Below are 14684 nucleotides of genomic sequence, written 5' to 3' on the forward strand. Positions count from 1 at the left end.
TCCTATGAATGCTTTCTGTATCAGCTCACAATCCGTGCAGTCAGCATCTCAACGCACAATGACAGACAGAAGCCAATTTTTTGAATATGTAACAGCCAAGCGGGTCGTTGGATGTTTTCTGCTACTCCAACAAGCCAAATTGAATGTTCTCTTCTCGAATCGTTTCCCCACATATACATTGTGATCAACCTTCAAAGTTGCCGAAATAACATTTGTTCTTGTATATGGGTTTGAGTTTGAACTGTAGAGAACATGTTGCCAATGTATTTTGTACTCTCCTGTTGCTTGACTTGGTTTGGTTTGGATGCCCTTGTTGACAGTTCATCAGAAGCAGTAAACCAAATCGTCGTCTTATCTCGATTGTATTTAGCGTGTCGCTTGCATCTGAGCTCTGGTTGGCATATATCACGTGGAGTCCTGTGTAAACAAATGGCCTTAACTTGTTAACTTGGCTTATTTCTCGACGATTTGTACAGAGTTAAGATATTCTATTAAAGTTGTGCACCAACAAAAAGTGTTCTGTCTTTCTGTAAATGCGATAAGCTCACCGGTTTAGTTGCGTTGAGTGAAATTTGTGAATGTGCTTGTGAGATTCCTATTAGACTATATCGGGTGGGAAAAACCTTTATAAAACGGAACTATTGACTACACAGTGCAACAGGCAACGGAATTGTTCAATATAAGCCCACCTCACGCCATGTGGTCGCCGCAGCCCCTCACGACATTTTAAAGCTGACTGCCACGAAAGAAGAAAAAGCTGACAGCCAGCTCGAAATTTCACATCACTCAAATGTCAAGAAGCAGGACATGACAAGGGAACGGACCATGGTCTTCCTCACTCGCAGCAAAGCCGACTTCACCCTTGAAGAATTTGCCGCGGTGCCAAGCATCATGAAATGTCAGGAATCCCGTCCCACAGATAGAGAAGCGAGTGTCCACTCTTGTGAGAGACCTTTGTAATCATGGGAGATATGGCCAAGTGCTCTGAGGTTTCTGGAGGAGAGGAGAAAGCGGTGGAGTGCTGGCCTTGTGTCTTATTTAGCAACCCACATTTTGTTCTTATCCTGTCACCTGTGCGGAATCACTTCTCAGCTGTGCGCGTTCATACTTTAAGTAAGTTGAGGTGACAGCGTGAGAAAATGAAGAAGCTGTCATCACAATCTGAGCTAGATAAATTCTAGACTTTTGTCTGATCACCTTTCCTAGTTTTTAATCATGCGGAAATTCAAATATTTTCTTTTTGAGTTAAAATGTCTTTGTTTTAATTCTGCTTTAGGCTGCATTCTATTCATCCTGGGAGGGGGCTAAGACTGTCACTCTGTTTTCCTCTTGATCAAAGGGAAATGAAACCAGGGCAAAACACCTCAATCATGTCTTTTGATCATGCATATTTGCAAGTAGCAATGATGTTAATGCATGTAGGATCATAACAAACATAAAAAGTATATTATTTTTACACTTATATTGTACCATATTTGTTGTACGGTTGTAAAATGTATTAGTTAAAAAAAAAACTTTTATTCACAAAGTCAATAAAATGTTTAGTTAAATGTAATTTTGTTTTCAGGACCAATGCTTTGACACTGGCAATCTAAAAGTAACAATGTGAAGTCGGCTGTGCCCCTTTGTGAAAAACTGGACTTGTCTCTAACACCATGACACTGGAAAGCTGCTGTTATAAAACATTGTTTAAGAAAATGCCTATTTTTGCAACATATTGTCATAAATAATTAAGATAAAATATTTTGCTTGGCCTTTTTCTGTGCAAACAATGCCTTCATACAGTGGTCCCCAACCCCCGGTCCGCGGACCGGTACCGGTCCATGGATCAACTGGTACCGGGCCGCGTGGGCCGCACCCGAAATAATGTTTTGGAGATGATTTAGTTTAAGGCACGTCGGGGGACGCGATGGAAGCGAAGAGAGAGACGCAAATGGCCGCGCGCGGTCACGAGAAGCGAAATTTTGCCTTTTGCGTGAAGTAATTTTTTATTTACTTTTTCCGCGTTTCGAGTCGCCACAGCCAGTCAACTTCGGGAACATTCAACGGCTCACGCAGGGGGCAGGAATGAATCATGGCGGCCGCTTTGCGGTCACCGGGAGCGATCCAACACGGCCAGCTGAGCTTTCAATACGAAACAGAGCCAAGCAAGAGCCCTCACCTGGCTTGTCGAAAGGCAGAAGCGAGAACTTGGGACAACTGGTATGTGCAGCGTTTGCTTCACTTAACAGCTGTTGAACCGTAGTTACTGTGCTAAGCTAACGATAGCGCAGCATTGTCAGCACAATATTTAGCACGGTCTCGGCCACTCGATTGCGACATTGAAAGTTTTATTTTTTGCAGGCGAGTATTGCCGCAAAGAATAAAGGTGCTGTCCGTGAAAATATTGGCTGTCACATCCCAGAAAAGTGAAAGTTCTCAGCAATGCTCTTCCTTCCGGATCTACCGTAAAGCGCACAGCAAGCTCTGTCCACTCCCCTTCCCTCCCCTCGCGTGATTAAAAAAAGCCCCGTCCATACGTTAGTGATGTGGTTTCCCCCCTACCCCGGTCCGCAGTCTAAATCTAAGCCGTTGACCGGGCCGCGGTGATCAAAAGGTTGGGGACCACTGCCTTAATATACTTTACATGGACATTCCATCCTTCAGAAAACTAAAATCCCTCATATACATGATCTTTTTATTGAAGTAAAGAGCCTCATTTAACTGCTTGTTTTTTTCAACAAACAATATATTTGTAGATGTACACCAGATGGCATTCCTAACACAATCCAGCCATTTTTTTCCAGGCTTGGAAGCAGCATATGGCGAGATCCAACTAATATGTTATTTGTCCTGACCAGGATTTTTGAACCCAGATCCATGTGTGCAATCAGTGGTGCTACCTAATGAGCCCAGCCACAACCCAAATATTTAACGAACGTGACATCAAATTCACTTCATCTTGAATACACAGCAACTGTCCAAAATGAGGACCTGCTTCGGCTTTAACGACTACGCAATTCCAATTCCCAACCCAATTTGCTGGGTCCATTAAACCAACCTTGGGTAAAAGAACCCAATTTGCTCAAAATCCAAAGCTATCCAGCGAGAGTGTTAGCGAAGTAGCCAAAATCGGAAGAAAGGTGTAGTCCTCATTGATGGCAAGAAGTGGACATCATGATGTCACTTGCCGTCTTCTCTTCCGTATCCAGCACAAGTGCACACAAGGCGCTTTCTTCATCCGCGGAGCAGCTGCAGCCTCAGCCACTGTTGCGCTCTTGGCTCCAAGGTGCTCTTGGCACCACTTCTATACCGTGTGTATGTGAGCACAGAGTATGTGAACAAGTGGGCTTGTGTGGACTCTTTTGTGAGGTCGGAAGCATCGCGAGCAAAAGAGGGTTCCAGAAAGGACGAGGGAATAGAGGGTCACTTCTGCAGATGACCTCGTGTTGACCTTCACAAGTCAGCGAGCGCGATGAAGAGCTCGTGGAACGCTCCGTGGCTTGTGTTGACACATGGATCACACGTATGTCTGTGCAGATGCAACAATCAAAGAAACAGTAGCGTGTGCCTGCTTGCATATATGTATGCACGCCCTCTCCCATCAAGGAACAAGACCGCCGGAGGCCAAACGGGCTGATGATGGACTTTTGGAATTTGTGAAAAGTCCAATTTTGGCCTAAAAAGTCCATTTAAATGCATTTGTTTAATTTTAATTCCAACTTATGCAAAAGAGGATATGGCAATGCCCAATGCACACTCCCTAGTACTGATACACTCTCAGGATTTTTGAATAGGCATGATTTTTTTTTTTTTTTTTTTTTTACAAAAACACAATAATTGTTTTGGAATCAGCGTTTTCCAGACTCCAGTTTAAGGGGCTCAATATTTGAACAAACGGGATCAATATACAGACTAATTTTGTTTACAATAATGATTTTCAATACCCGTCTTGTACGTTTAGATCGTTTCATTGACAGAGACAGTTATTCAAATGTCCCGCGGTCCCCAAAGTGGATGATCATAGAACCGTATCCATAAATACGGCTATGTTGCAAAATTGTAAGGACAGTGCAAGACAGTACAGAACAGTATACCTGTACAATAACTCTAAGTACGGTACGTAAAACGTTATTCAGTGCCAAATTCCACCACCTGATCTCAAATCAACCAACATGAGGGCACCAAGGCTTTTTCATATCCCGGACCAATACCAATACTGCTGGCTCGAAGATTGGTCAATACCGATCAAATATCGATCTGATTTTTACAGGGGATGGGTCACTCTAAAATTTGTCACTAATAGTTGATTTTTCTCGATACTGTCATGTCTAAAACACCACATTCACTATTCAACAATTCAAGCGGTGTTTTCCACCCACTGGGACACCTCAGGATAAGTGAAGAAATTTCAGGAGTTGTGGAAACAATAATTTATTGCCCAAACAATAAACTCTGGCACATATGATTTTGGTGTGTCACACAAATGATTATGGCTTTTTATGTACGCCCTGAAATGTGATGATACTCTAGTAATTGTTCATAAAACTGAGAAACCAAAAAACACAAGTACTTACTTGCTTTTGTTTGCTGTGTAACTACATGGGTGTTGCCTCAAGTGCAGAAGATGAGTGGATCCTCCGTCAGACGAAAGAACAAATAGTCTAAGTTAAACGCTAGTGAATCTGGTGACCGATTGTGGCTAATCTAAATGCTATCTTGGTTGACGGTTCAACAGGTCTTACCAAGTCAATGCACTCACCACAATGCAGTATTTGTCGCTGGCTCATGGCAGCTATTGGAAGCTAATTGTGTCATTCATCTGGTGCAAAGTTCCACGTTATAAACATTAAAGTGCATCTTGTGTTGTTTTGCTTGCAGCCATAGGCAAGTTGGATGCCTTTTTCCCATGTTTTTTAGACAAGGAAGCCGGAAGTATTTGTAGTTCTTGTACGACAAACGTAAAACTTGCTAGCATCTTTATTAAAGTGAAGGGTGAGGATTGGATCAGAGTAGACTACTAATATAAACAATCTGATCCTGATCCTGTCGATCCGGAAAACGCGAATGGGATGGGACCATCCCTAACTAAGGCCCACAAACTAGCAGCAACTGTAAGCCATTATTTTGTTTTGAATGGAAAAAGGTGGACGCACAGAATAGTTGTCTCTTTTATTTACTAGTGCAGGGGTGGGCAATCCTGGGGCCATTGTCCTGCATGTTTTCCAGTTTTCTCTCCCAAGCACACTTGATGATTAAAAACAAATGATTAGCTGTTCACTAGAATTTGAGTGGGAGAGCTTATATTTGATGTGTATGTCACTATACATCACTGGCTGGCATGGATGAGCAAAGATGCAATGTTTGTTTGTAAATACAGTGAAACGTGCAAAGGAGGGGCTCCTGCTCCTGAATCAGCTATCTAACCGGTAATTTTTTTTACAAGACAGAAGACCGTCCTTTCTTGTTGTAATGTCATCCATTCACTTTTAGTCATTGCCCTGCTATTTTACTATTAAGAGCTGGATGTTCTCTGCTTTGACACTTTTTCAGTCAGATGTGTGAAAAGTCACCCACCCAAGCCCTTATTGCAGTGCTAAATGGGTTATAATATACATTTTTATCCTCACACAGTGATGCTTGACGGCTTATTTTCAGCCTCACCACAGTCACACGCATTATATACAGACGTATTGGAATGATTTTGTCGGTCAATCCAGCAGCATACCTTTTTCTTATTTCGTGTATCCAATCTCTTTCCACGTCCGCTATGTGGCTTTTCTACCTGGACATGACATCGAATTTGAACCTCTGCTTAGTAGCTTTGCTTGTACAGTAGCATGTCTTCGTTGGACGATTCAACAACATTATCCCCTCAAACTATCGAGGTCCTTCCAAATAGGAACGTTTTCACCGAGTGTCCCGTATCCACGTTATGCAGCCACCTTTCTGTGATCAATTTACGTTCTGAATGAATATATCTAGGCGCGCAAAAGTAGCGCTTGACCTTGTTTGCACTTTGCTTTTGCACCAATATAACGTTTCCAGCCAACAACAATCCAGACGTGAATATCAAAGGCTCAAGGTGGAACAAATGTGACACCCCGATATCTCTGACAGAACCAAATTTGCATAGCAGAGTTGTTGCCCATCAAGTAGGTGTACAGTGTATCTTCTTTGGGATGCCGCGTATGGCTAGTGTGCCATAACGTGCCCGTGTCATTTGTTGCCCTAGCCGTAGGTCAAGCACAAGGCCTAAACCTGTCAAGCGCAAAATCCCACCCTTGGCCCTGCTTCCATCACGGATTACCTTCAGTAATATGCAAATAATCCACGTTGATCACATGATCTCTTTTGAGGCTTTGCGGGCACTTTATTGTATGATAGGCAGGGAGACAGCAGACCTGCATAGCTGCCATTCTTTGACAACATCTCTGGAACGGGACCGAGGTAGATCTCGTCACGGTACCTTTCAGCGGAGAGACTTCATTGTCTTCACCGTGCACATGGAGGAAGTGTCATGCCCGCTTCATTACAGAGGAACGCTGCAATTAAAGCAATCGATATGGCTTGACATTTATGACGTACTTTCTTGTGTCTAATGGCTTTCTGTCGCTGCTCGTGCTGACTGTAATCGTCAACCTAAGCAGGATCACATTGAGTGACATTAAAGTATAACGAATGTCAGAAAAAAATACTACACGTTTTATGACAACACATGTTTGTGACAGCTATCATTGATATTTTTTTCAGCCGGATCTTTTAAGATGCATGACCAGAAAGATATGCATTCTTTATCGTGAAAAGAGGATGTGGAGATGATAGTTTGTAGTTACTGATAACATACTCGGAACGGACAGTAGGCATGGCAGAAGCGTTTTTTCTCTTTAGTCCCTCTGGCAACGCTATGTTTGACACTCATCAGCCATTTGTTCTTTTTCCCACGCTGCTGAATGCCTCACGCGCACGCATACACTGGCTTATCAGAACAATGCTTCAAATAGCTCCCATAATCTCATGGCGAGGGCATTTCACCAAAGAGCAAAGGCACAGTTACGACTTTACAGCTGGTTTCCAAGAGTGTGCGAGTGTGTGCATGTGTAACAGTGCAGCTGTTACCTGTGGGCTCTGCTGTGCGCATGTCAGCAGGCCATCACAGCAAGTTCATCCACACTGGGCCCTATTGTTGTAGCAGCTATGTATAGCGAGAGGCTTTCACTGGATATTACACTGTATTTAAACACAAGGGCTCACGCTGATTTATCCGCATTGATGTGTAGAAATTCAAAAGCCACATGGAAATGTGTTCCTAGATTTACTGTCAGAATGTGTTTTAATCAAGCGTCCACGTCTGTCATCACCTTCCTTGAGTGTCTATATTCTCCATGGTTGGTTGTCGTGCCTTTTTTGGTGTGTTAGCATCAGCACTAAGATGATGAAACGTGATGTGATGAAATTTTGGCACAAATTTATCATACATTTAAAATCTTCATTGCTATTGTCAGCTTTAAGTACTTTTTATGGATGCAATGTGGCCTTTCCGTTGTGTTTTTTTTTTAGACTCATCCAAACAAGTAAAACCCTCTAAATACTGTACTTTTTTTATTATGTAAACAATTAGACGAAGAAGAGTTTTTTTCAAAACCTTTTCTCACCATTAATATGTTCTTGAATTCATTTGAAAACAGCATTTTGTTTTACACAACTTCCTTTTGTGCTTAACAGCAGAAGATGTTTTTTTTTTTTTTTTCCAAACACATCACTGACAAACACCAGAAGAACACCACACATTCAGGGAAAAATGTACATTTGACATTTGGAGTCGCTTTTCATGCCTAGCATGCATGACTAGCTCTGACTTTGACACAAATTGATAAATATAACACTTGAGTTATTTTCAGCACTAACTATTTAATTAGTATTTTACTGTTTTGTGATTCATAAACAAAATAAAGACTTCATGCCCCAACATAGCAGCGAAACACCTCTCGCCTGATGTGTCACCCCCGGTGCCCCCGGCTGGAAAACTCCCTCATGCTGAAATAAAAAGAAACAAATACAACAGCCTTTTTTTGTTTTGTTTTGTTTTTATTTTTGAATGCTGTGATTCATTTGCACCTGACGGGTTATCATATTTCCGTTGTGTGCCTAAAGGGCTGCAGTTTAATCGAGGGTAAAGGACCAGGGGCTGAAAAGTGCTGATGTTAACCCAAGGTTGCCACAACACGCACCACAAAACACTCCTCCTGGTTCCCTTTTACACACTCAGAAGAAACAGTTGTTCTTTCCCACAAGTGTTGACACGTTCTGTGTTTACGACTGCTGCTATGCTATAACAGGGCTGTGCGCTCCATTTTTATTTACAACAAATGATGTTTGGTCCTGTACAATAGATGACTTTTTGATGATTCAAAATAGTGATGATTAATAATTAGAATGCTTTAGTTCAGAAATATCCAAACATTTTCCAAGTATCGATACGATCGATACTAATTCTGACGTTGGGTATTTTCAATGCCAAAACGGGGGGGACTTATCAAAGTATGGTTCTCTTTGTCAGTTTTGCTAATCCCAATTTCCAAAAGTTTTTTGTTTTAAATATACAGTATAGACTGCTCAAATTACACAGAATCAAATAACCACGGTAAATTGTTTTTTTTGCAACATTTTTCACAACTTCATATATGGTGTCATTAGACACAGTTAATGGGTCCAAATCATTCCAGTTGACCTTTTCATGTCATGCCATTGTAAAATGTAGCCATTTTAAAACATCTTGTCATTAAAAAACCAAACTCATCTCACTTTGTTCTATATTTGTAGTATACTTCATGTCTCCTTGGACAAACACACGTGAATGGAATCCAATTGAGTCATCGGGTCTTCCTTTGACAAGCAAAGTGTTCCACTGGAGCTGGCTGCAGCCCACGCTGAGTCACTCAGCCCAGGCATGCCCTCACCGCAAAGTTTCCTCAAAAAGGACAGGCCAGGTGCGCACACCTCCAGGCAACATTTCAAGTCCCTAAAACAAAGTGAAGAGCCAGGATCAACAGATGGGTGATGCCACTTTCTGCATGAAAACACAACGCTAGGATTGAAGAGGTTCATTGAAAGCTTCAAGAGATCTTGAGCTCCTTGGGGGGGTCAGGCTTGTTTGGAGTAGACCCTTGATAACAGTCGGCTTCTTAGCAGCCTCTTTAAACAAACTCCAGGGGATGGGCAGTTACAGAGTGAAAGAGCATGTGAGGATAATAACACAGCAAGAGCAGAATGGCGTCATGATGACTCAACTTTGTAAGTGGATATTTTTTCCCAACAAAGGAAACACTCGGCATATTCTTGCCGCAGTCTTTGTGTCTCGTTAACTAATAAGGCACCGCCAACCGTTTTGTGTTGTATGGCCTTTTAGATGTCGGGTCTATTTGTTGTTCATTACTTTGAGAAGTAAATGCTTCTGAGTCGTTTGAATGTGGCTGACAATCAGCAACACAAAATGGTGTCACAGCATTTCGATGAATAATTAAACCCGCAAACGATCAGGAAAATTATTCACTTGAATAATCACAGGTAAAACCGCCAAACCTGCATTTTTATGCTGCTAGAAAAAGTGGCCAATAATAAGACCCGTCAGCGTCTGTTCAGTCATCCATACATATACTGTATACATCTTTGCATTTTCTATCAAGCATGTGCTTAAAAAAAGGATTCTTATTTAATACAATTCAGAATCGATTTTTTAATGTCCCAATGTAAATATTACAGATAAAAATAAATCGATCCCCTTCCTGACGGCTTCCGCCCTACATCGAAGGCACGCTGTGTCATTACATCGCTATGCAGCCTGTTCTGGAAAGTCAAGCTTGGGTCTTGGTACCCTCGTGTACCATAGATCACCAGAGGTGCCAAAGGAAATTCTCTCAAATTGACAGATTCTCCAATTTCTTACCTCATTCAGTGCCAGCCATTTTCAAAGACTCGTTCACCCTCACACTTGAACAAAGAAATAAATTTAAATCGCCTATCAGTGAGTTTAAAAATTTCAGTGCCCGATTCGATCAAATGCTGGGGCAATATGTCTACTTTAAAAAATGAGTTTAATTACTGCATATTCTTGTATATTCTTTATCGAGTATCAATGACGATATATTACTCTGTGCATGTTGAGTCCAAGTGAACCAATGAGGGTGAGCTGAGAAACGCCCATATTTTCCACTTGAAAATGGTGCAAAAGTCATAAACGGTAAGGAAAGAGCACTTGTGACTGCTCACGGCAATGGCTTTGAATACAAGTATTTTCTACATCTAAAAAAATGTGGTTGTTCTCACATAGAACAACGTTTTATTTTCCGCAACTGAAATCATTTTTGCTACAACTACGAAATTGTTATTTAGAGGTACAAGGTACTATTTCTGGAGGAAGACATTTACATTTTTTTTAACATAAGTGCTCATTATTTTGGCTACAAATACAACAATATATCTACAGCAGGAGGGCCCCCTGGGGGGTGACCAGACCACAATGTCCAACTGATCTTATTACAAGTCAAGAGTGAAGAAGAAACAATCTACCAATCTATATTACACTATAATATCTCCAGAGAAAATCAATAAAAGCTTCATTATCATGTATAAAATTATATATATATATATATATATATATATATATATATATATATATATATATATATATATATATATATATATATATATATATATATATATACCTTCAAGCAATAAATCCATTTTTACAACTAGAAACTTACTACATTTACAATGAACAAGTACAAATGACCAAAGACAATTGTCTTTTGCAACAAATTCACCACCAAGGCAAAAAACCTCATGTTCCATTTTAGTGAATGCCATATTTTTTTCAAAAAATCCATTTATTTATTTTAAAAGTTATTATCTATGAGTAAACTGTGGAAAATCTGTATTCGCAATGTTAACATTTGAACAAATGCGCTTTTTTTGTTTCGCTTGAAAAGTGATAGTTTTGGAAATATGAGGCTTCTGCTCCACACAAGCGATATATTGCTTGACATAATAAAAATGGATATAAAAAATACATAAATATATCAATATATTTGGATATAAAAATAAAAAACATATTTGGGGATTGAATGAGCTTTGAAATAATCTAACAATTATTATTCTCTAATTGCAAACACATCTCTGTTCATTATATGGAAAATGATGTATCGTGAGTAATAGAACAAATAAATGCTTTTCCATCAAAATGGCTGGTACAATAAATGTGTCCCGATATCGTTTTTGCAATCAAACAAGCCCAGGTTCCTTCCTGGTTAAGTCAGTAGGTGAGTCCGAGAGATTATCATCGTTTCAATATTTACACTTCATGAGACACTGTGTGGTGTGGACTTGCGGGATGAGAGTTTTCTCAAGTCCTTGCGAGCTTAAAATGTGTAATGTTATTTCTGGTGTACTGTTATGCCCCTGGCAATAATACAAGTGCTGTATATGGTTGTCATTATACCCACTTCCTTGAAGTCAACCATAACTACGGTGTGCCGCGAGAAAACGTGTTTGACACCTCTGCTCTAATTTGTCTCTGGGTGTGAATGGTTGTGTCCTGTCACTGTAAGGCAACCGGTCTGAAATGTACCTTCCACCCCAAGTCAGTTGATCAAGCTCACACAAAAAACATTTCTATTCCAAATGATTGTATTACATTATATGATTTTTTTGTCGTTCATATATTATTGTCATTTAGTTTTGTATTCATAATGATGAGACATCTTTAATATATTATTCAGCGTTGACTGTCGTGCAAAAATCTCATGGTCATACAGAGTCATGGTGAGATGTGCAGGTTCCTTTTGGAGTTTGGATTTGTGGTTTCTTCCCCCTCTGCGCTATAATTCTATGGTTGGTTTTTGGTCAGCAGTGCCACACCCTTATACAGAATGGAACATCTTTGGTAGTTATGTACAACCCAGCAAAGAAATAAGGGAAACTTCTTCAGAGTGAAGAGAGTTCTAGTTAAAGCTGATTTTGACAGTGACAATTAGCTGAGCGGCACGTGTTTGGACTAATCCCCACAGTAGGCTGAGTGTTTGTAAGTAATTAACATGTTGGGTGTGTGTGGGTGGTGGAGTCCACCTTTAGAACTTCCTCTGGCCTCTGAGCCTCCAGGTTTCCGCCCACACACGCACACACACAGGCACACAGCCTTGAATCAACTCACTGCCAACTGCTGCATTCCCAAACCAAGTGACGTCAAGTGGGAGGGCCCCAGGCCGGGGCCCGGCCATAAAAGTGCTCCCTCGCGTTGCGCTTCATTCACAAATTTGCAGCGTGGATTACTCCAGGCCGGCCGGGGACCACAAGCTCCTTCGTAGGGCTGATCCAATTTGACCCAACTAACATTTCAGAAAATACTCCAAAGAAAAGTATGAAAATGTCCACAGCCGAGATCTCCCAGGTGCTCAAAGAGGGCGAGCTGGAGAAGAGGAGCGACAACTTGCTCCAGTTCTGGAAGAGGAAGACGTGCGTCCTGACCCCCGACAGCCTCAATATGTACGCCGACACGCAAAAGCGCAGCCGGGGCAAAGAGCTCAAGTTGCAGTGCATCAAGAAGGTGGACTGCGTGGAGCGCACCGGCAAGTTCGTCTACTTCACCATCGTCACCACCGACGACAAGGAGATCGACTTCCGCTGCCCGGGAGAGGACAACTGCTGGAATGCGGTGATCACCATGGCCCTCATCGACTACCAGAACCGCAAGGCCATCCGGGACTTTAAGACGCGCCAGGACAACGAGAGCGCGTCCCCGGGCCAGCAGGAGCGGCGCATGGCGAGGGCTCCCTGAGACCTCTCCTTCCATGGTGAGCTCACAGACCGCTTCAAATTGAAATCTGTCAATGAACTAAATGCAGCTGTCGCAAAATTAAAATCTACATATGAGAGAAAGAAACAAACAAACAATAGAGCTGCCGCAAAAAATAAGAACAGCCCCTTTAAACAAAAGTTCCTAAATAAAGTAACTTTAAGGGTGGATCACTATCCTACGGCCTAATTCTCATCTCTCCCCTCCTTGTTTCCCCTCAGGACGTGTGCGTGTGGCCCACACGGGAAAATCATTCAAAGGACCAATAAAAAGGAACCATGACGTCATTCGGTCCAGAGATGAAGGATTGTGGACTGAGCTGTCACGATGACTCTCGCAAGTCCGCCAGAGACTTTCCAAGCTGCGCGCATGGACTGAAAAGTGAACTTTTCTCTCATGGGAGAAAGAAGAAAACAATAAGATGAATATCAAAGAATGTCTGTTAATTTATTTGTCTCCAGGATATTGTGTCTACTGGTAAACTGCACTTGTTTAAATTATTTGCTTGTTTCAAAAAGTGATATGTGTTTATGTATTTATTGCAATAAATATATGTGCATCGTTTTGACATGATCTGAAGTGTTTCATTACTTCCACCCAAAAGGCTGTTAGTTTGACAACTGCTTGAAAAGAAACTGCTTACAATTTCAATGAATCTTCTTAAAGTATTTTTGTGTGTGTGGTGGCGAGGGGGTTAATGTAGATCTGGAAAAAGGTGCGGATTCATTTTTTTCCGGCCATTTTGACGCTGCAACAAAAAAAGTAGCAGTCGTGGGAAGTAACAGAGGACATTCTGTTACTGTATTTTTTTATTTATCCATTTTCCGAATTGTCAGATTAGTCTTGTTACCTTTTGACACATCGAGATGACGACTCGATAATAACAGCAAAAATTAGTTGCACTTTTTTACATCTATTCTGAAGCACATTTAAGACTGTTATACTCTTCTTGTTCGACTTAATTACTGAGATGATTGAAATGAGTATTTCTACTGTTACCAGAGTACCATACTTTGTTCATAATTAATAAACGCCTCTTTGCAGCACAGGAAGTGATTAGGCCTTGGATAAAACAAAGTAAATATAACCTTTTAATGGCAAAACTGGATGCTGCCCGCGAGGTGAGTACTGTATTTATCAAAAGAAATGAGTGCTATTCTTCGGCTTCAAGATCGCTTTCTATTCTGAGTTTTTCCCAGCCTGCAGGATGAGGCTCTGCCCATATCTCATGACCTAAGCGTAAGCAAGAGTATATACTCCACTCTGGGAAAGTTGTCAGTGGCTACATTTCTCAGCAAATGCCAGACATGCTCAGTCAAAGGAGAAGGCGGACCGGAAAGTCCCTACCCTTTTCAGCCAGTCAGGTGGAATGTGGCCCTTTATTGTCAGCGGCAGCCTTTTAAGCTTAGGTCATAGCTGATAAGCAAAGAAGAACACACCTTAACAACTGCTAAGGTGTGGTGATAATGTGATTTGGCACATTTATGGTGTTTCACAACTCATGATCCCAAATGGAGCGGAAGTGGAATGCGTTGAATGATATATATTGCTTCCTCTTACTCGTTGGACTGAACTTCATAATGTAATAAGCATGTGAAATTGCATCTTAATGTTTCAAGTAAAACCTATGTGAATGGAAAGAGACAAATATCATGTAACAATTACATTGCTTGTGTAATAATTTACAGCAGACGTTAAGTTTGATCTTCATGACTGGTGAAATTCCAGCCTGCCACAAGATTAAATTTGTGCAGTGGCATATTAGACCAATGCAAGCCCTTTTTGATTTGAAAAAAAAAAGGGTAACATGAGCTGTTGTGGGTGTGAAAACAATCAACTCCATTCGTCACAAACG

General features: G+C 41.2%; 1 protein-coding gene across 1 annotated transcript; it reads left to right on the forward strand.

The window, feature by feature from the left end:
* The first annotated feature begins 12284 nt into the window (after nucleotides 1-12284).
* Nucleotides 12285-13402, forward strand: phlda2 (pleckstrin homology-like domain, family A, member 2). The gene is made up of 2 exons (XM_088417247.1): nucleotides 12285-12827; nucleotides 13051-13402. The coding sequence occupies exon 1, from the start codon at nucleotides 12395-12397 to the stop codon at nucleotides 12809-12811; it is 417 nt and encodes a 138-aa protein (XP_088273373.1). The 5' UTR covers nucleotides 12285-12394; the 3' UTR covers nucleotides 12812-12827; nucleotides 13051-13402.
* Nucleotides 13403-14684: the final 1282 nt, after the last annotated feature.

The sequence above is a fragment of the Hippichthys cyanospilos genome, chromosome 6, assembly GCF_059441005.1.
Source record: "Hippichthys cyanospilos isolate Australia breed blue-spotted pipefish chromosome 6, RoL_Hcya_1.0, whole genome shotgun sequence".
Classification (NCBI taxonomy): domain Eukaryota; kingdom Metazoa; phylum Chordata; class Actinopteri; order Syngnathiformes; family Syngnathidae; genus Hippichthys; species Hippichthys cyanospilos.